The 23,461-nt window shown below is 42.1% G+C and overlaps 1 protein-coding gene across 1 annotated transcript in view; it reads right to left on the bottom strand.

Moving 5' to 3' along the window:
- Positions 1 to 23,415, bottom strand: part of LOC144673073 (uncharacterized) — a 44,071-nt gene extending 20,656 nt beyond the window's left edge. Inside the window, exons 1-2 of the mRNA XM_078535069.1 lie at positions 22,334 to 23,415; positions 20,341 to 20,421 (exon numbers count right to left, since the gene is read on the bottom strand). Of these exons, the coding sequence (XP_078391195.1) occupies positions 20,341 to 20,421; positions 22,334 to 22,406 (154 nt within the window). The 5' untranslated portion in view covers positions 22,407 to 23,415. The remainder of the gene's footprint in view (positions 1 to 20,340; positions 20,422 to 22,333) is intronic.
- Between the last annotated feature and the right edge of the window lie 46 nt (positions 23,416 to 23,461).

Below are 23,461 nucleotides of genomic sequence, written 5' to 3' on the forward strand. Positions count from 1 at the left end.
ATGTTGTGTATATAGTCGTTCAAAAGGCATTTGTTAAAGGACCACACATAAATTTGTTAGCAAAATTGAAACCCATGAGATAAAGGGAAAATATTAGCTTGGATACAAAATTGGCTAAGGGATGGAAAAATCAGAAGAACTCAGTTTTTCAGACTGGGGGTGCTCCCTAGGACACAGTACAAGGAATCATGTTGTTTCTGGTGTCCATCAATGACTTGTACTTGGGAGCACAATTCTGAAATTTGCAAACTTAGAAGTATGGCAACCAGAAATGAAGGTAACTAATAGACATCAAGAGGACAAAGACAAGCTGGTAGAATGGGCAGATACATGGCAGAAGTTTTTCAATGCAAAAAATGTGACATGATATATTCAAGACTTCCCAGCCCGGGGAAGATTATGTCAAATCTTAACAAAGGAAACTATGAAGGTATAAGGCATGAGTTGGCTAAGATAGGCCAGGGAACTTCATTAAAAGGCATGATGGTGGAGAGACAATGGCTAATATTTAAGGAATGAATGTGCGCATTGCAACAGTTATACATTCCTTTCTGGCACAAAAACACAATAGGAAAAGCGGCCCAACCATGGCTAACAACAGAAATTAAGGATAGTATTAGACCCAAAGAGGAGCCATATAAAGTTGCTAGAAAAAGTAGCAAGCCTGAGGATTGGGAGCAGTTTAGAATTCAGCAAAGGAGGACCAAGAGATTGATTAAGAGGGAAAAATAGAGTATGAGAGTAAACTTGGAAGGAACATAAAAGCAGACTGTAAAAGTTTCTATAATTATGTACAAAGAAACAGAAACAGTGAAGATAAATGTATGTCCCTTACAGTCTGAACAAGGGGAATTTATAATAGAGAACAAGGAAATGGCAGAGCAATTAAACAACAACTGTGGTTCTGTCTTCACCGAGGAAGACATAAATAACTTCCCAGAAATACTAGGGAACCAAGGGTCTAGTGAGAAGGAGGAATTGAAGGAAATTAGTATTACTAAAACAATAGGAGAAATTAATAGAACTGAAAGCCAATAAATCCTCCGGGCCCAATAATCTACAGCTATGAAAACAAAAAACTACTGCGGATGCTGGAAATCCAAAACAAAAACAGAATTACCTGGAAAAACTCAGCAGGTCTGGCAGCATCAGCGGAGAAGAAAAGAGTTGACGTTTCGAGTCCTCATGGCCCTTCAACAGAACTAAGTAAAAATAGGACAGGGGTGAAATTTAAGCTGGTTTAAGGTGGGGGGGGGAAGAGAAGTTGGGGGGGCGGTGGTTGTAGGCACAAGCAAGCAGTGATAGGAGCAGATAATCAAAAGATGTCACAGACAAAGGAACAAAGACGTGTAAAAGGTGGTGATATTATCTAAGAGAATGTGCTAATTAAGAATGGATGGCAGGACACTCAAGGTACAGCTCTAGTGGGGATGGGGTGGAAAGACTGACAGGGCATTACAGGTATAGATTTAAAAATAATGGAAATAGGTGGGAAAAGAAAAATCTATATAAATTATTGGAAAAAACAAAAGGGAGGGGGAAGAAATGGAAATGGGGGTGGGGATGGACGAGGGAGTTCAAGATCTAAAGTTGTTGAATTCAATATTCAGCCCGGAAGGCTGTAAAGTGCCTAGTCAGAAGATGAGGTGCTGTTCCTCCAGTTTGCGTTGGGCTTCACTGGAACAATGCAGCAAGCCAAGGACAGACATGTGGGCAAGAGAGCAGGGTGGAGTGTTAAAATGGCAAGCGACAGGGAGGTTTGGGTCTTTCTTGCGGACAGACCGCAGGTGTTCTGCAAAGCGGTTGCCCAGTCTGCATTTGGTCTCTCCAATGTAGAGGAGACCGCATTGGGAGCAACGAATGCAGTAGACTAAGTTAGGGGAAATGCAAGTGAAATGCTGCTTCACTTCTAAGGAGTGTTTGGGCCCCTGGATGGTGAGGAGAGAGGAAGTGAAGGGGCAGGTGTTGCATCTTCTGCGTGGGCATGGGGAGGTGCCATAGGTGGGGGTTGAGGAGTAGGGGGTGATGGAGGAGTGGACCAGGGTTTCCCAGAGGGAACGATCCCTACGGAATGCCGCCAGGGGCGTGAAGGGAAGATGTGTAATCTACATAATCTACATCCCAGGTACTAAAGGAGGTGGCCATGGAAATAGTGGTTGTCATCTTCCAAAATTCTGTAGATTCTGGAACAGTCCCAGCAGACTGGAGGATGGCAAATGTAACCCCATTATTTATAAAAGAGAGGGAGAAAATAGGGAATTAGCCTAACCTCAGTAGTAGGGAAAATGCTAGAGCCTATTATAAATGCTCCAACAGGACACTTAGAAAATATCAAAGGGATTAGACAAAGTCAACATGGGTTTATGAAAGGGAAATCCTGTTTGACAAACCTACTGGAGTTTTTTGAGGACGTAACTAGCAGAATAGATAAGGGAGAACCAGTGGATGTGGTGTATTTGGGTTTTCAGAAAGCTTTTGGTAAAGTCCCACATAAGAGGTCAGTGTGTAAAACTAAAGCACATGTGATTGAGGGTAATATATTAGTATGGATTGGTTAGCAGACAGGACACAGAGAGTAGGAATAAATGGGTCTTTTTCGGAGTGACAGGTGGTGACTAGTGGGGTACCGCAGGGATCAGTGCTTGGGCCCCAGCTATTCACAATATACAACAATGATTTGGACGAGGGAACCAAATGTAATATTTCCAAGTTTGCTGATAACACAAAACTGGACGGGCTTGAGAGTTGTGAGGAGGGTGCTAAGAGGCTTCAAGGCAATTAGAAGGTTGAGTGAGTGGGAAAATACATGGCAGATGCAGTATAACATGGATAAGTGTGAAGTTATCCACTTTGGTAGGAAAAACAGATTGGCAGAGTATTATTTAAATGGTGATAGATTGAGAAATGTTGATGTACAAAAGGACCTGGGTGTCCTTGTACACCAATCACTGAAAGCAAGCATGCAGGTGCAGCAAGCGGTTAAGAAGGCAGATGGTATGTTGGTCTTCATTGCGAGAGGACTTGAGTACAGGAGCAAGGATGTCTTACTGCAGCTGGACAGGGCCTTGGTGAGACCTCACCTGGAGTATTGTGTGCAGTTTTGGTTTCCTTATCTAAGAAAGGATATACTTGCCATAGAGGGAGTGCAGCGAATGTTCATCAGACTGATTCCTGGGATGGCAGGATGGTTGTATGAGGAGAGATTGGGCTGACTAGGCCGGTATTCACTGGAGTTTAGAAGAATGAGAGAGAATCTCACTGAAACCCATAAAATTCTGACAGGGATGGACAGACTGGATGCAGGGATGATGTTTCCTCTGGCTGGGGGGGTCTAGAACAAGGGGTCACAGTCTCAGGATACGGGGCAGGCCATTTAAGACTGAGATGAACAGAAACTTCTTCACTCAGAGGGTGTGTGGAGACCAAGAGACTGAATATATTTAAGGAGGAAATAGATAGGTTTCTGACTCTAAAGGTGTCAAGGGGTATGGGGACAGCACAAGAGTACGGCATTGAGATAGAGGATCAGCCATGATCATAGTGAATGGTGGAGCAGGCTCGAAGGGCCGAATGGACTACCCCTGCTCTTATTTTCGATGTTTCTATGCTTTTTCAATTTCCCTACACAAGAACAAAAGGAATACATGTTTAACTGGCAAAAGGATACTCTGTGACCATTTGACTAAAAGCAGTTCTTTGGAAATAATCAGCTGCTGGAGACAACCCCAATTCCTACACTGGTACAAATATTGCTGTTGCATCCAACTTGTGGGGCAACTGAGACCGATTCTGAAAGGGCAAGCATCTGTCTTTGATCCAAGAAGATGTTCTGGAGATCACTAAGTCTGATGGTCAGGATGGTCCAGAAGACAGCACCCACCGGACCCCTTGCCGTCACCCATCGTTTTGTTTTGGATGTCCTTTTTAAAAATATGTGGACAATCTAAACTCTGAATGCCGACCATCTTTTGTACTTTGAGGAGCTGTTACTGGATGAGGCCTCACTTCTGCTCAGTGGGGTCTTCAGTGCTCAGTTCAGGCTCTGGGCCAGGGTAAGGAACAGCCAGAAGATAACTTCATACTTCTTCACCACATGGTTCTTACTCACTAACCGAACCTACCTATATCCCTCTGCAGCCTTTTTAATGCCGTGATGTTTGTGTTTAATGTTTATGCATTTTAGTTAAAAAGAATTGTTATATAAAACCTGCCAGTCGGGTGTGCTAAGTCCTGGATGGATTGCCCTCTGGTGCAGATAAGGAAAAAAGGAACTTTCTGTTTTTTACACAGGAAGTTGGAGTTCAGAAGCAGTTAGCTCAGCGTGTGTGTATTCTTAATTGTTAAGAAGTGACAAAACACTTCAAATGGCGACAAGGGTGGGGTCATCATTATTAGGGCTTTAGAGGCTTTTGATCCAGCTCCTCTGGGCTCTGTAGTTTATGTCGAGCAAATGGAACAGTTTTCTACTGTGAATGAGATTGAAGAGGAAAAGTAGGCCTCGGTGTTCCTTACAGTCATCAGAATGAAAAATGTCACTTTCCTGAGAAATCTGATTGCTCCTGACAAGCAGGAGATTAAAGCTTTAAAGAGCTTGTGGACTTTTTGAAAAAGCACTTCAATCCCAGACCAGCAGGGAACAGCGTGAAAGTGAGTCAGTTTCTCAGTTCCTGGCTGAGTTGAGAAAATTAGCGGAACATTGTGACTTTAAAGGTTACCTGGAAGAAGCGTCGTGTGATCGCTTGGTTTGTGGACTAAGAAATGAAAGAATTCAGTGTAGATTGTTAGTAGAGCAAGAGTTGACACTGGAGAAAGCATTCGAGATTGCACAAAGCATAGAAAAGGCAGCAAAACAAGTTGGAGGTTCTAACAATGCCGAAGTTAAATAGTAAAGTCAGGGTATAGTCACTTTCAAATGTGTTACTGCTGTAGTGGAATAGGGCATAATGCAGAAGGCTGTAAGTGGAAAGAAAGGTCAGATACAATGTGCATGTAGATCAGAGGCTGATCATAGTAAATCAGTAGTCTCAAGAAAAGGGCATCATGAGGAGCACACAGACAAGTACAGTGTGCATGTAGATACAGATACAGTGTGCATGTAGATACAGATAGTGTGCATGTAGATACAGATACAGTGTGCATGTAGATACAGATACAGTGTACATGTAGATCAGAGGCTGATCATAGTAAAGCAGTAGTCTCAAGAGAAGGGCATCATGAGGAGCACACAGACAAGTCATGCTTGAAAATGAAGAGACAATTTAAAAAGACGCACTGCTTGGAAACAAAATACAAAAACAATGCAAGTCCAGGTGAGACAGAAAATGAAAACAGCGACAATGAGGAAGAGCAATTGCATTGCATTCAGTCTGACCTGAAACTAGATGAAGGACTAAAAGTTGGCATTGCCTTAAATGGTAAAATGGTTAAAATGGAGGTTGACACTGGAGCACCTGTTTCTATTGCTTCAGGGAAGACGCTGGAGAAAAACTGTCCTCCAGTTCAGCACCTACACAAAATATAAAAAATACCTGGAAAAACTCAGCAGGTCTGGCAGCGTCAGCGGAGAAGAGTACAGTTGACGTTTTGAGTCCTCATGACCCTGAAGGGGTTGAAACAGAACAGTTCTGTTGAAGGGTCATGAGGACTCGAAACGTCAACTGTACTCTTCTCCGCTGATGCTGCCAGACCTGCTGAGTTTTTCCAGGTATTTTTTATTTCGGATTTCCAGCATCTGCAGTTTTTTTGGGTTTTTTTCAGCACCTACACAGTTGAGGCTGTGAATATATTTGGAAAAATGTCCATTCAAGCTAAATATGGAGATCAAATAGCAAGACTGCCACTTATCATTGTGAAGGGGCTCATCCATCGCTTATGGGCAGGTGCTGGCTAATAGAAATTCAACTGGACTGGAATAAAATAAATAAAGTGCATTGCAGCCCCATGTTGCAGTCCTTGTTAGACAAGCATACTGATGTCTTCAAAGAAGGTTATTAAAGACACTGAAGCCAAACTTGCTGAGAAGCTGAAGCTTCTCCAAGGTTCTTCAGACCATGTTCAGTTCCCTACTCAAAATCGGGCAGGAACTAGAACAACTTGAAAACTTTCAGATAACTGAACAAGTTGATTATGCAGAGTGGGCAGCTCCAATAGTCCCAGTAGTGAAGAATGACGGGTCTAGCAGAATATATGGTGACTATAAAATCACCATTAATCCTTTCCTGGAACTGCTTCAGTACCCACTACTGAAAATTGAGGACCTGTTTGCTGCTCTGAATTGAGGTGAATTATTTACAAAGCTTGACCTATCACAGGCATTTGTGCAAATGTAGCTGAGTGAAGATTCCAGAAAGTTTACAACCATCAGCGCGCACACAGGTCTATATCAATACAAACAGCTACCGTTTGGAATCATGTCATCACCAGCCTTATTCCAGCAGGCCATGGACAAAATACTGCAGGGCCTCCCTGGTGTAAGCTGCTTCCAAGACAACATGCTCATCACTGAGAAAAACCTCCAACTCATTTACAGAACCTAGACAGAGTCCTACATAGGCTGGAAAAATACGGCATCCGCTGTAAGAAATCCAAATGCTCGTTCCTGAAGCCCTCAGTGGAGCACCTGGCCTCTCAACCTCACCCAGAAAGGTGGAGGCAGTGCTGAATGCCCCACAGCCCAAAAATGTTAAGGAGCTTTTTTCGTTTTTGGGATTTATGAATTACTACTGCAAGCTCATTTCCAGTTTGGCTACCAAGGCAACACCACTGAATAATCTGCTGAAGAAGAATGCAAAATGGGATTGGTCAGAAGCCTTGCTCACTTCTGCTAAAGTCCTGGCACATTTCAATAAAAAGTTACCTGTCAGCCTGGCTTGTGATGCATCTGGATATGGTGTTGAAGCTCTCATCTCCCACACATTTCCTGATGGCAGTGAAAGGCCCATTGCATACGCTTCACACATATTGTCCAAAGCAGAACAAAGTTATGTCCAAAGTGAGAAGGAAACTCTCGGACTATGGAGTCTATGGGGTCAAGAAGTTCCACCAATATTTGTATGGGCATAAATTCACGTTAATTACAGACCACAAGCCTTTGACCTGGTTGCTTAGCCCGAAGTCACAAACCCCGACACTTGCTGCTGCCACCTACAAAGGTGGACATTGATCTTACCTGCTTATCAGTACAAAATGACATTTCGCTCTATTGGGAATCAGGGAAATGCGGACGCACTTTCCAGACTTCCGTTACACCACAGCTCCACAACCCAAAGTGAAGTCACTGCTTTCAATGTGAACCAGGTAAACATGTTACCTGTTAAAGTGGATCAAATTCAATTTGAAACACAGAGGGATGCTGAGCTCTCCAAAGTTTATCTGTACACACAGTAGGTTGGTGTGTATCTCAAGAAGTGACTACTGAGCTTAAACCTTACTAGATGTGTAGGTTTGAGCTGACTCTGCAAGATGATGGTTGTTTGTTATGGGGAATCAGAGTTCTTATTCCTCCAAAATTTCAAACACGAGTGTTAGAAGAACTTCACCTCAGTCACATGGGAATCGTCAAAATGAAAACATTAGCTCGTCTACATGTATGGTGGCCACACCTGGATACAGACATCGAGGGCATGGTCAGTGATTGCCTTCCATGCCAAGAAATGAAGTCTTCTCCTGCACCTGCCCCGTTACACCCGTGGGCTTGGCCTGACCCACCCCCATGGCAGGGACTTCATGTGGACTTTGCCGGACCACTTCTTGGACATACGTTCCTGATTGTGGTGAACGCCCACACAAAATGGCCTCATGTCATTCCCATGGAGTCGACAACTTCAGCAAAGACCATTGATGCTCTCCGGAATGTGGTCACTACTTTTGGATTGTCAGAGCAGGTTGTGTCTGACAAAGACACAGTTCACATCATGTGAATTTCAAACATTCCTGAAAAATAATGGGATCAAGTAGATTCTCGTTTCGCCTCACAACCCATCCTCAAATGGTGAAGTGGGAGCGCTTTGTCCAGGTATTCAAAACAGCCATATTGAAGGAGGGGACACAAGAAGACTGGAAGTTGAAGCTGAGAACTTTTTGATAATGTATTGTAACACTTCACATTCAACAACAGGTGTATCTCCTGCTGAGCTGATGTTTGGAAGATGACTGCGTACCAGAATGGATTTACTGTGTCCAGATTTGAAAGGAAAGATTGGTTCAAGGCAACTTGATCAGAAAGGGTCACATGACACAAGTAAACCAGCTCATGGGTTTAATCTGGATCAGTCTGTTTGGATCCGAAATTACTGTGGAACATCAAAGTGGCTCCTGGGAAGAGTCATCAAGCATCGAGGATTACTGGCCTATGAGGTTGAATCTTCCTGTAGAATCTGGAAGAGGCACACTGACCAGATTAGAGAAACCAAATTTCCAGGGATCTCCAGTCACAGTGGAAGATTTCTGAGAAACATCTGTTCCAGTTGGTGAAACCCGACTTGATTCAACTGACAAACCTGTAGCGCCTGTAGCTGTGACTGTTGAACCTGAACAGAAACAAGTGGAACAGCAGAGCCTTCCATTTCTAAGCGAACTAACTGAGATACCTAAGCCAACACTCCTTTCTAGACCAAAGCGAATCTGCAACCCGCCTGACCTATTTGTTCCTGGCTAAAGGAAGAGGAGATGTGATGTTTATGTTTAATGTTTATGATTTTTTTGTAACAGGATATTTCAGTTAAAAGAACTGTTATATAAAACCTGCCAGTAGGGTGTGCTAAGTCCCGAATGTATTGCCCTCTGGTGGAGAATAAGGAATAAAGCAATCTCCTGTTTTTTACACAGCAAGTTGGAGTTCAGAAGCAGATGGTTGTGTGTGTATCCTTAATTATTAAGAGGTGACAAAACACTTCAAGCACTCCTCACCACATTTTTTCACCTAACTTTGTGCTGTCAGCAAACTTGGATATGTTACACTCAGGTCCCTCATCTAATTCATTATTATCGATCACAAACAGTTGAGGACCAAGTACTGACCCTTGCAGTACCCACTAACTCCAATCTGCCAACCCAAAAATAGCCAGGTTATTCCGACTCTCTGGCTTTTATCCATTAACTAATCCTCAATTCATTATAATGTTTTACCTAATCCAGTTCGTCCACTATTTCTGCAGCTACCTTTAAAATCCTAGGATGTAGTTTGTCATGTCGAGGGGTTTTGTCACCACTTAGTCCCATTAATTTTTCCAGTACTATTCCTTTAATTGTACTTATTTATTTAAGTGCCTCATCCTCCCTAAAGCACCGTGGGTGTACCTTCACCACATAAAGGACAGCAATTCAAGAAGAGGGCTCACCAGCGCCTTCTCCAGGGCAAGCAGGGATGCGTGATAGATGCCTGTATTTTCCTATTCCTTCATGGTATATTCTCGCTAGACCCTTGATTCCCCATTATTTCTGTAATTTTGCCTGTCTCTGCCTCCAAGAGACCCATGCTTACTTTCGCTCCTCTGTTCCTTATTACATACTTGTAAAAGCTCTTTGTAATCTGTTTTTATATTTCTGGCTAGTTTACTCTCATATTCCATTTTTTTCTCTCTCAATTTTTGGACTTCCTGTGTCGATTTCTAAAACTCTCCCAAACCCCAGGTTTAATATTCTTCTTGTCAATACTATAAACCTTTCCTTTTAATCTAAAACAATCCTTAACCTCTTTCGTCAACCAGGAATAGATCTCTTTCCCATTGAGTTTTTACTTCTCAATGAAACACAGATTAATTGAGAATTGTGTAATATTATTTTAAATGTTTGCCATTTCTCATCTACCATCATACCTTTTAATCTAATTACTCAATCTATGTTCACCAACTTGCCCCTCACACCTATATAATTAGATTTAAGTTCAATAGTTTCGGTCCTTTGTCTATCAGTCTCAAACTCAATGTGAAATTCTATCATATAATGATCACTGTTTCCTGGAGCACCCCATTCTATGAGATTGCTAATTAACCCTGTTTCAAAAACAAAGTGAGATGTAAAATAGCCTATTCCCAATTGCTTCCGTGAAGTATTGTTCTAGGAAACTGTCTTGAATGTGTTTCATGAACTCATTCCCCTAACAACTTTTTTGCTGATTAGATTTGTCTAATGTGGATGAAGGTTAAAGTCTCCCGTGATTATTGCATTGCCACAAGCTCTTCTTATTTCTTGATTAATACTCCATCCAACAGTAAAGCTCCTGTTCAGGAGCCCATAAACTACTCGCACCAGCATTTGCTGACCCTTGTTATTTCTTATTTCCTATTTCCTGCCTCTGAACCAATTCTTCCTCACTATTGCCCTTAATTATCAGGGCTACACCACCACACAATCCCCCAACCCCACCTCCTTTCCATTTTGTCTCTCTTTTTGAAACATCAAAAATTCTGAAAACTGAGAAACTCCATGAAATGGCAATGATAGAAAACCCATTTATCTCTATTTGTGCTATTAACTCATACATCTTGTTACGAATGCTTCATCTGTTCAGAAAGAGCACCTTGCCTTTTTACTTTTTTACTGGGGGAGATGGCGGTGTAGTGGTAATGTCACTAATCCAGAAGCCCAGGCTAATGCTCTGGGGACATGGGTTCAAGTCCCAATGTGGCAGCAGCTGGAATTTGACTTTAATTAATAAAAATCTAGAATTAAAACCTAGTCTCAGTAACAGTGACCAAGAAACCATTGTTGATTGTTGTAAAAACCCATCTGGTTCACTCATTCCTTTAGGGAAGGAAATCTGCTGTATTTACCTGGTCTGACCTACATGTGACTACAGACCCACAACAATGTGGTTGACTCTTAATTTCCCTCTGAAATGGCTGAGCAGGAAACTCAGTCCAAGGGCAATTAGGGATGGGCAACAAATGCTGACCTTGCCAGTGAGGCCCATATCCTGTGACAGAATAAATGAAAAAAAATTCTTCCTTGATTTGACTGATGTGCTAATACTGTCAAGGTCTTTGTTCCTTCCTGTCATACTCTGCTTATTTTTACCCAAATCACTAGACTACTCTTGTAACTATGACTTTTCTCTTTAGATTTGTAAATTTCCCCTCACTTGAATCTCTGCTTCCTCCCTTGTTAGTTTACAGCCCGAGGTATCCCATTCCCCAGGACTGGTCCAAACCTGCTTTAAGTACAGTCCATCTCAACTGAAAGATCCCTCTTTCCCCAGTACTGATGCCATGAATCAAATTTCTACCTCTCACCCCACTATTTTACACACACATTCAACTCTCAGATCTGTTTGACCCGATGCTAATTTGTGCATGGTTCAGATAGTAATCCAGAAGTTATAATCCACACATGACTATCTTTCATGTTCTACTTTCTAATTTAGGCCCTGAAATTGTCTCGTTATTCCTAGTTCTACCTATAGCGTTGATTTCTACTTGGACATGACAAATGCCTCTCTTCCCCTTCAATCCAAGCTTGATGCCAATCATGAGGAGATGCCTTTAACTCTGGCACTGGCCAGGTGACACCACCTTCAGCACTCCTGCTTGTGGATGCAGACAACACTATTTCCCTGACAACATTTCGTCTAATTGTTTTTAGAATTGTGTGGGTGGTTTCTTTAAGTGTTTAAGGATCCCTGAAGTTTTTTGCACTGCTGTGTGCAGCCTGTACATGGACTTTCGCATTACTGCACAGCTGTGTGAATGGACAGCTTAGAGTGAACATTGCCCCTGACTATATTGTCCTGTATCACATTCCTTTTCACTCCCCCACCCCAGTGCGTGGTCAGCTTGCATCATCAAGCTTTCCCATCATCCACACAGGCATCACTGCACCTGTCTGACCCGCAGTGACAGCCTCCTGTCCCTGAGCACTAAACAGACCTGTACGGCTTCCTAACCAGAGAGACGTGATTGCCTTCCGGATATAGTCTATCCCTAATGCCCTATATTGTCTGCAGCTAGGCCAGCAGCTCAACAACTCTGAGCTGAAGTTCCTTCAGATGCAGATTGTCCAGGATCACAATGTTCTCCACAAACTCCCACATGCTGCAGTAATAGTACAAAACCTGCCATCCCTCTGTACTGTAATATAATGGAGTATGTTAGACTCACCACCTGCCATCCCTCTGTATTGTAATATAATGGAGTATGTTAGACTCACCACCCTCCATCCCTCTGTATTGTAATATAATGGAATATGTTGCAGTTATATAGAGCCTTGGTGAGACTGCATTTGGAGTATTGTGCACAGTTTTGGTCTCCTTATCTAAGGAAGGATATACTTGCCATAGAGGGAGAGTGACAGAGGTTCACCAGACTAATCCCTGGGATGGTGTGATTGTCTCATTAGGAGAGATTGAGGAGACTGGGCCTCTCGAATTTTAAAGAATGAGAGATGATTTCATTGAAACTTACAAAATTCTTACAGGGCCTCACAGGGTAGATGTGGACAGAATGTTTTTTTTCTGGCTGGTGAGTCTAGAACCAGGGGACACAGACTCAGATTAAGGGATAGACCATTTAATGAGGAGGAATTTCTTCACTCAGAGTGGTGAATCCCAGAGGACGGTCGAAGCTCAATCATTGACCATGTTCAAGACAGAAATTAATAGATTTCAGGATACTCATGACATGAAGGGATATGGGGATAACGCGGGAAAGTGGCATTGAGGTAGATGATCAGCCATGATCATATTGAATGGTGGAGCAGGCTCGATGGGCTGAATGGCCTACTCCTGCTCCTATGATAGTATCTTTTGGTTTTTGAACTAATTTTTTGATCAAGTGTAACTTATAGGTAGATTACATCTTACCTGTAACAGGAACCACTACAAATACTGGAGGTAAAAATCAGAACCTCCTTCACCCTCTGCACCAAATTCTCACTCTCACCAAATCCCCAAACTCCCTGTTTACAATGCAATTTGTGCATCCCCTTCATGTAGCTAAGGCAGAGTTGTTTTAATAGGGGATTTTAACTTTGATGCCAGAAAGATGGTAAAATTCTTCAGAATAGTTTTCTGCAACATGTCTGAAAATCAAAAAGGAAACAGGCCATATTAGACTTAGTAATGTGTAATGACGCGGGGCTGGTTATCCCAGTTGGCTAAATGGCTAGCGTGCGGTTCAGAATAATGCCACTGAGTGGGTTTCATTCCCATTCCAGCTGAGGTAGACTTGGGAGCTCCCCCCTTGCCCTTCCCCTGAGCGTGGAAGGCAATGGTAAACCATCACTGACAAAAGCTGCCAAGAAAATAGCTCAGGATGAAGCATCAGCAGACAATGTGTCAAGGGCTTGCCTTCAGGTAGAGTACACCATGCATGGAAGATTGAAAATCACCCAGCATTATTGAACAGCCTAACAGTGCATGAATATTTATTTAACGGCAATCATAATGTGATCAAATTCAACGAAATGTTTGAAAGGGAGAAACATGAAACCATTGCTAAGTTCTAGATTTAGGTAAGGCTGGCTTCAAAGCGATGAGACAGAGACAGTTCACAGCGGCAAATCTGTTCATATATAAATCAACAGATCAGTGCGAGGTGTTTAAAAAAAGAATTTAATGTCGAGTAGAATGAGTTTATACCTCTAAGGGGCAAGAGCTCTCCTTGCCAAAAGGAAGCAGCCTTGGATAAATAGAGGGGTAAAGGACAACATAAAACTAAAAGAAAAAGCAGACAAAAATGCAAAAAGGTGCAGATCCTGGCAAATGGGAGAGATACAAAGAAGAGCAAAGGGTGTCAAAACAGAGAGTGGGGGGTACAAAAAGGGAGTATGAAAAGAAACTTGGCAGGATTATCAACAGAAAAATATTTACAGGGCGGTCATGTGCAATGTGGTTCACCTGAAATTTTATATTAATGTTATTATTAATGAAAGTAAGGAAAAGGCAGACATGTTGAACAATTACTTTGTGCCAATATTCCCAGTAGAACAAGAGCTCAGCTTGCCAGACATCAGGAGGAATCTCGTATTCCAGTGAGGACAGGGACTCAAAAGAATTCCCAAAAGGGAAACAACAGCAATGAAGAAAATAATGGCAATAAAATGATAGGTGGTTTGAAAGGAAGGAGGTGAGAACATTGCAAATACCCTAGCTGGTTCTCTCAATTCAGGAACTGTTCCTTCAGATTGGAAAATTGCACATATCACTCCATGATTTAAGAAAGATGACAGTGGAAACCCAAGGAATTATAGACCAGTTAGCCTAATATCCAATGTCAGAAAATTACTCGCATCTATACTTCAGGATAGATGAATGAAGAATCTAGAAATAGGGTTCATTGCTTAAAAATAAGGGATCTCCTATTTAAGACCCTGATGAGGGTGGTGAGTCTTTGGAACTCTCTTCCTCAATGGGCGGTGGAAGCAGAGTTTTTGAATATTTTTAAGGCAGAGCTGGATAGATTCTTGATGAACAAGGGGGTGAAAGGTTATTGGGGGTCGGCAAGAATGTGGGGTTGAGGTTACAATCAGATCATGCATGATCTTATTCAATAGTGGAGCAGGCTCGAGGGGCCGAGTGGCCTCCTCCTGCTCCTAATTTGTATGTTCATAGGAACAGCTTAAAAATTTTTAGCTGATGGGAAAGGGCCAGCATGGATTTGTAAAGGGTTGGTCATGCTTGATGAATCTGATTGACTCCTTTGAAGAGGTGACTAAAGTAATGGACAGGGAATATCTAGGGTGTTGTTTATCTGGATTTCCAGCAGACATATGATAAAATCCCTCGGATGAGATTGTGGCATTGTAAGCAGGGTAGATGGAAGCATAAAATTACAGAGATGTTAACAGATGAAGTGAATTGGCAAAAAGGTAGCAAATGGATTTAAATGGAGACAAATGTGAGGTCATCCACTTGAGACACTAAAAAGGTGAAAACTGGTTACTTTCTAACTGGTGAAAAGCTAGAAACAATGGAGGTCTGAAGAGACCTAGGAGTCCATGTAAATAGATCCTTAAAATGTCATCAGCCAGTGCAGAAAATAACCATAAAAGCTAATGGAATACTGGCCTTTATATCTAGTTAGGAAAATGCTAGAGTCCATTATAAAGGAAGAAATAGCAGGACATTTAGAAAAGCTTAACACAAACAGGGTCAACACAGTTTTGTGAAACGGAAATCATGTTTGATAAATTTGCTAGAGTTTTTTGAGGATATAACAAGCAGAGTTGATAAAGGGGAACCTCTAGTCCTAGACTCTCCCACAAGTGGAAACAGCCTCTCAGCATCTAGAACAAAAACAAAAATACCTGGAAAAACTCAGCAGGTCTGACAGCATCTGCGGAGAGGGATACAATTGACGTTTCGAGTCCGTATGACTCTTCATCAGAACTAAGACATATAGAAAAGAGATGAATTATAAGCTGGTAGAGGGGGTGGGACAGGTGGAGCTGGATAGGGGGCCAGTGATAGGTGGAGGCCAAGAAGAGACTGCCAAAGATTCCCAGACAAAAGGACAAAGGATGTTGACGGTGGTGATATTAGCTAAAGGATGTGCTAATGGGGACATTAAGGGAAGCAAGCTAGTGGCAGATGGCCCTATGCGGGTGGGGTGGGGGGAAGGGATCAAAATGAGCTAAAAGGTGGAGATGAAACAATAGATCAAAATAAATTTAAAAATAGGAGGGAAAAGAAAAAATATATAGTTGTAAAAAAATTATAAATTATTGGAAAAAGGGGATCGGAAAGGGGGTGGGGATGGAGGAAAGAGTTCATGATCTAAAATTGTTGAACTCAATATTAAGTCCGGAAGGCTGCAAAGTGCCTAGTCGGAAGATGAGGTGCTGTTCCTCCAGTTCTCTACCCTGTCAAACCTCCTAAGAATCTTATATATTTCAATAAGGTCGCCTCTCATTCTTCTAAACTCCAATGAGTACAGGACCAACCTACTCAATCTCTCCTCATAAGAAAATCCCTCCAACCCTGGGATCAACCTAGTGAACCTTCTCTGGACTGCCTCCAATGCCAGTATACCTTTCCTTAGATAAGGGGACCAAAACTGTTCACAGTATTCTAGGTGTGGTCTAACTAGTGCCTTGTATAGTTTTACCAAGACTTTCCTATTTTTATACTCCATTCCCTTTGAAATATAGGTCAACATTCCAGTTGCCTTCCCTATTACCTGCTGAACTTGTATGTTAGCTTTTTGGGATTCATGCACAAGGACTCCCAGATCCCTAAGTGCTGCAGCTTTCTGCAGTCTTTCTCCATTTAAGTAATATTCAGCTCCTCTATTCTTCCTGCTAAAGTGTATAACCTCACATTTTCCCACATTAAATTCCATCTTCCAAGTCTTTGCCCACTCACTTAATCTGTTTATATCCCTCTGTAGACTATTTGTGTCATCCTCACCACTTGCCTTCCCACCTATTTTTGGCGACAGTACATTCACTTCCCTCATCTAAGTCATTAATATATACTGTAAATAGTTGTGGCCCCAGCACTGATCCCTGTGGCACTCCACTAGTTACAGGTTGCCATCCTGAAAATGGCTCCTTTATCCCAATTCTCTGTCTTCTGTTAGTTAGCCAATCCTCTATCCCTGCTAATATACTACCCCCAACACCATGGGCTCTTATCTTATTAAGTAGCCTTATGTGCGGTACCTTATCAAATGCCTTTTGGAAATCCAAATATATTACATCTACTGGTTCCCCTTTATCTATCCTGCTTGTTACCTCCTCAAAGATTTCTAATAAACTTGTCAGGCATGATTTCCCCTTCATGAAGCCATGCTGACTCTGCTTGATTATATTATGCATTTCTAAATGCTCTGCTCTTAAATCCTTCATAATAGACTCTAACATTTTCCCAATGACAGATGTTAACTGGCCTATAGTTACCTGTTTTTTGTCTCTCTCCCTTTTTGAATAAGGATGTCACATTCGCAGTTTTCCAATCCTCTGAGGCTTTTCCAGAATTTAAGGATTCTCGGAAGATTACTACCAGTGCATCCACTATCTCTGCAGCTACTTCCTTTAATATCCTAGGATGCAACCCATCGGGTCCAGGGGACTTATCGGCCTGTAGCTCCATTAGTTTCCCTGGTACTTTTCCTCTAGTGATAGTTATTTATTTCCTCCCCCTCCTTTTGCCCCTTGATTATTTAGTATTTTTGGGATTCTATTAGTGTCTTCTACCGTGAAGACTGATGCAAAGTATCTATTTAACTCCTCTGCGCTTTCCTGGTTCTCCATTATTATTTCCCCAGCCTCATTCTCCAAGGGGCCTATGTTCACTTTGGCCTCTCTCTTCCTTGTTATATATTTAAAGAGGCTCTTACTGTCCTTTTTTATATTACTTGCTAGTTTACCCTCAAAGTTTATTTTCTCCCTCTTTATTTTTTTTTCGTCATCTTTTGTTGTTTTTTCAAAGTTTCCCAATCCTTCGGCTTACCACTAATCTTTGTAACATTGTATGTTTTTTTTCTTTCAATTTGATACTATCCTTAACTTCCTTGCTTAACCATGGTTGGTTTATCCCCTTCCTAGAATCCTTCTCCCTCGTTGGGATATATCTTTGTTGTGATTTATGAACTATTTTCTTAAATGTCTACCATTGTTCATCAACCATCTTTTCTGCTAAAATTCCTTTCCGGTCCACTCCAGCCAACTCTGCCCTCATTCCTTTGTAATTAAGTTTAAGTTTAGCACAGTTGTTTCTGACCCACATTTCCCACTCTCAAGCTGAATGCTAAACTCTACCATGTTATGGTCACTGTTTCCTAGGGGATCTTTTACTCTGAGATCGTTTATTAAACCTGCCTCATTACACATTACCAGATCCAAAATAGCCTGCTCTCTGATTGGGTCCACAACATATTGTTCTAGGAAAACATCCCAAATACACGCAAGTGCGCAATGACGTCGGGACGCTTGCCCATGGCCTGGCATCTCCCCTACCCTACCATTACCATCAAGCCAGGGGATCAAACCTAGAGGGGAGGCTGTGGCATAGTGGTATTGTCACTGGACTAGTACTCCAGATACCCAAGGTAATGCTCTGGGGGCCCGGGTTCAAATCTCACCACGGCAGATGGTAAAGTTGAATTGAATAAAAAATCTGGAAGTCTAATGAAACCATTAATTCCCATCTGATTCACTAATGCCTTTAGCCTACATGTTGATTCTGAAATGGCCTCTCAAGGGCAATTAGGGATGGGCAATAAATACTGGCCCAGCCAGCAATGCCCACATCCCGTGAATATAAAAAGATGAAGAATGTGGGAGGGCATGCCAGGAGCAGCATCAGGCATACCTAAAAATGAAACGTGAAACTGGTAAAGCTACAACACAGGACTACTTGCGTGCCAAGCAGCAAGTGAAAGACAGAGCTAAATGACCAGTGGATCAGGTCTAAGCTCTGCAGTCCTGCCGTCCAGTCGTGAATGGTGGACAATTACACAACTCACTGGAGGAGGAGGCTCCACAAATATCTCCATCTTCAATGATGCAGAAGCCCAGCACATCAGTGTAAAAGATAAGGCTGAAGCATTTGCTACAATCTTCAGCCAGAAGTGCCGAGGGGATGATGCATCTCGGCCTCCTCCGTAGGTCCCCAGCATCACAGATGCCAGTCTTCAGCCAATTCGATTCACTCCACGTGATATCAAGAAATGGCTGAATGCACTGGATACCCGCAACACTCACCATCCTGACTTGGAAATTTATCGCTGAAAATCCTGGAACTCCCACCATAACAGCGCCGTGGGTGTACCTACACCACATGGACAAAATCCTGGAACTCCCTCCCTAACAGCACTGTGGGTGTACCTACACCACATGGACAAAATCCTGGAACTCCCTCCCTAACAGCACTGTGGGTGTACCTACACCACATGGACAAAATCCTGGAACTCCCTCCCTAACAGCACTGTGGGTGTACCTATACCACATGGACAAAATCCTGGAACTCCCTCCCTAACAGCACTGTGGGTGTACCTACACCACATGGACAAAATCCTGGAACTCCCTCCCTAACAGCGCTGTGGGTGTACCTACACCACATGGACTGCAGTGGTTCAAGAAGGCAGCTCACCACCACCTTCTCAAGGGGCAATTAGGGATGCACAATAAATGCTGACCCAGCCAGCGACACCTACACCCCATGAAAGAATAATAAAAAACAAAGTTAAATCTGCTGGGCATATCTTTACACCCTTTTTTGAATAAGGGTGTAACATTTGAAATTCTTCAGTCCTCCGGCATCACCCCTGAGTCTAAAGAAGACTGGAAAATTATAGCCAATGCCTCTGCAATTTCCACTCTCACGTGCCTCAGTCTGCTTGGATGCATCTCAACCAGTCCTGGTACATTATCAACGTTAAGTATAACATCCTATCTAATCCCTCCTCCTCGTCAACTTAAACCTTCTTGTGTATTAATTACCTCCTCTGTCACCATGGCCTGGGTGGCATCTTCTTCCTTGGTAAAGACAGATGCAAAGTATTCATTTAATCCTTCAGCCAGTCCCTCTGCCTTCATGTCTAAATTTATCTTTTTGATTGCTAATCGGCCCTACTCCTCCTTTTACTATTTATAGGCCTAGAGCAGATTTTGGGATTTCCTTTTACGTTAGTGCCAGTCTCTTTTCATACTCCTTCCTTGCTTCTCTTATCTGCTTTATCACCTCTCCTCTGAACCTTCTGTATTCAGCCTGGTTCCCCATTGTATTATCCACTTGTAGGGACACTTTTTCTTCCTTATCTTAATTTCTATCTCCTTTCTCATCCAGGGAGCTCTGGATTTATTTGCCCTATGTTTCTATTTTGAGGGAACGTACCTTGCCTGTGCCCGAACTGTCTCTTCTTTGAAGGTCGCTCATTGTTCAGCTATTGTTTTTCCTGCCAACCTTTGGCTCCAATTAATTGGACCCAGATCTGCTCTTACCCCATTGAAGTTGGTTTTCCCCAGTTCATTATTCTTCTTCTGGATTGTTCTTTGTCCTTTTCCACAGTCATTCTAAATCTTAATATGCATTGATCACTGTCCCCTAAATGTTCTACAGACACTTGATCCACTTGGCTCACCTCATTCCCAAGGACCAGGTCCAACACTGCCTCATTTCTCAATGGACTAGAAACATACTGCTGTAGAAAATTCTCCTGAACACAATCTAGAAACATTTGCCCCTCTCTGCCCTTTACACTACCACTGTCCCAGTCTACATTCAGATAATTAAAATCCCCTATTATAACTGCTCTAAGCCTTAACAGCTGTAATGCTGTGGAGCTTACAGAAGCAATGTTACATCAGATAAATGACAGGTATCTTCAAACATGCAATTACCAATTTCACTGAGAAAGGCAGTAAATGTGTTATTTTGTTTTTCTTTCAATATGTAACACTTACCATTTTCATTTGCTTCATAAATTGGCAAAGGTGAAACCATTATTGTGAATACTCCAGACCCAAGTATAAGGTAACGATCGCCTGTCAAAGTTTCAAAAAATAATTAAAATCTGGCTGTAAGGATAAAATAGCATGTACGTTAATGAAATATCAGTTCATCATAGTTTATCAGCCTTGGCTATGGGTGGCACACTTCCCTCTGACTCAGAAGGTTGTGGGTCCAAGCCCCCTCCACGGTCATAGGAGCCATTTTTTGGATAAGACGATAAACCTCGGCTCGTCTACCCTCCCAGGTAGATGTAAAAGATCTCATGGTGCTTTTTAAAGAAGAGCAGGAGAGCTGTCCCCAGCATCCTGGTAAATAGTTAGTCCCCATCCAATTTCACAAAAATACACCAACTGACTGTTTATGTCTTTGCTGTTTGTGGGATCATGCTGTGTACAAATTGGCTGTTGTGTTTTCTACAATTCAACAGTACTCACTTTATGTCCTGAGGTCATTAAAGATGCTGTAGTTTTTCCTTATCTCTCATCCCTAGTATTTTACTGTTACCTAGATATTTATTTATCCCTGATCCGCAGTATTTTATTTATAGATTTGTGGATTAGTAGTAGGAAGATGACATGTGTTAGGTTAACATGATATGAATCGAAAGCATCTTCTGTTAACTTGTACAAAAGGTGCAGCATGTGTGTAGAATAAGCAGTCGGTGTGCAATTACCCGTCTTGCCATAGACAAGTGACCCATTGATGTGAATTGCATCACATGATTTTAGGAATGTATATATTTAAAAGAATAGATAACAGAAACAACTTGAATTTATATAGCACCTCTAACCTAGTAGAACATCCAAGGCTTTTCAAGGGAAATTATCAATCAAAACTTGACACTGAGGCACATAATGAGATATTCGGACAGATGACCAAAGGTTTGGGAAGACGAGGGAAGTCTTAAGGAGCGTAATGAAAGGAGGAAAGAGAGGAAGAGAGGAAGGGAGGTGGGGAGGTTTAGGAAGGGAATTCCAGAGTTCAGGGCCTAGGTATCTGAAGGCATAACTACCGATATGGAGTGAATAAAATAGGGGATGCTCAAGAGACCCGAATTGGAGGACCAGAGAGATCTTGTGGTTCAGTGAGATCACTGTGGATACAGAAGCATGAGGGATAAATTAGGAAACAAGAGGGCAAAGAGCCTAATGTCTGTGGTGGGGCAGTTAATGGCACCATTATCAGGGACAAAATACATTTTAATTTGGAAAGGCATGGGTTGATCAAGGAGAGCCAGCATGGACTTTTAGAATTGAAACATTACAAGATCCTGAAGGGAATTGAAGGGTTGACACCCAGAGGTTCTTTCCCTGGCTGGGGAGTCTAGTACACGGGGACAGTCTCGGGAGGAGGGGTCGATTGTTTAGGACTGAGATGAGGAGAGATTTCTTCATTCAGAGGTTTGTGGATCTTTGGAATTCTCTACCCAGAGGGTTGTGGATGTTCCATGAATATATTTAAGGTTGAGATAGACAAAGTTTTGATCTCTCAGGGAATCAAACATATGGGGAGCAGGCAGTAAAGTGGGGCTGAGGCAGAAAATAAGCCATGATTGTATGAAATGGTGGGGCAGCCTCGATGGGTCGCATGCTCCTGCTCCTATCTCTTACCTTGTGCTTTCAAATCATGCCTGACCAATTTGATGGAATTCTTTGATGGGATAACAGACAAAGTTGATCAAGGTAGTGCAGCAGATGTACACATGAACCTTCAGAAGGCACTTGGACAAAGTGCCACAAATGAGGTTTATTAAGAAGATGAAAATCCATGCAATAAAGGGGAAAGTGCCGGTATGAATATAAAATTGGCTGTGTCAGGAAGCAGAGGGTGGTAATGGATGGGTACTTCGCAGTGGTTTTCCCAAGGCTCAGCTTTGGGTACATTGCTCTTTACCATTTTTATAAACTTGGCTGTAGGGAGCAGTGTTATAAAGTTCAAACTTACGTTTATTTATTAAAAACGAATTTACTTCATTTCTGTTGGGGCGGAGGTAAAGGAAGACAATATATCCAGTCATTATTAACAACAGGCAAAATACAAGCCCCAAAATAAGTCTGTACGCAAGTGGAAGATCTGGCAAAGGACAAAAGAAAGGCACAGTGAAAGAAAAAGTGTCCAACTGCAAATACACATGTCTTTTTAATATCTTTTAAAAATATACTTCTACTTCAGGGTAAATTCAATACTCCCCAGCAGAGTAACTAGCTCTAGAGAGGCTCAGAAACATAGCATCAATTCCCCATCCTGTGCCCCCTTTGAGTGGAATTTCCTACTGGGACCACTGAATTTAGCCCCTGCTGACAGCTTTAATTCTTTCACATTCTGTATTTGGGATACTATTATATCATTTCGCATATGTAGCAGAAGGTTTCTAATTTTTATTTATTGCACATACATATATATATATTTTACTTCTAGTTAATCGCATACATTGTATGTTTCTTGTTCATCTTCGATCCTTATTAATACAGAACAAATTCCCAAGGCTAAAAGCAAAAGACAGTGAATGCTGGAAACCTGGAACAAAAACAGAAAGCGCTGGGGGAAATAAACTCAGCCTTCTGGCAGCATCTGTGGAGAGAGAGAAAGAAAGTTAATGTTTCGAGCCTAATATTCTTCTTTGGAACTGGAGTTCTAAAGGATAATTTAAACAGACGCAACTGTGAAGCTAAGATATATAAGACAAGGACTGTCAAGAGGTTATATAAAAGTAATCATGACTATGTCCGTCCAGTATCATACAGCAATGTCCCAGTGGGTCGCAGCACCTTAAATATGTTGAATGGCATTTGGTCCAATCATTATTCAGCCTCCCTCGGACTACTTTACAGAGACACTAGGCCCTTTGCCTATGTGAATAATGAACTGCCGTCCAGTTTAAGGGCCTCTTTGGTCAGTGTTAAATGGAAATTGCAGTCACATATTCCAAATCAGAAGTTCCATAAATGAACCACTGGGACCTTTCAATGACAAGGCAAGTCTTCCAATTCGCACCGCACTTTGCCAGTGTTTCTCTTTCCTTCCACACCCAGGAGCTGCCTGAGGGCCATTCGTAATGTGGCAGACAGGCCT

This window comes from Cetorhinus maximus, unplaced genomic scaffold, assembly GCF_964194155.1.
Source record: "Cetorhinus maximus unplaced genomic scaffold, sCetMax3.hap1.1 HAP1_SCAFFOLD_244, whole genome shotgun sequence".
Lineage (NCBI taxonomy): Eukaryota > Metazoa > Chordata > Chondrichthyes > Lamniformes > Cetorhinidae > Cetorhinus > Cetorhinus maximus.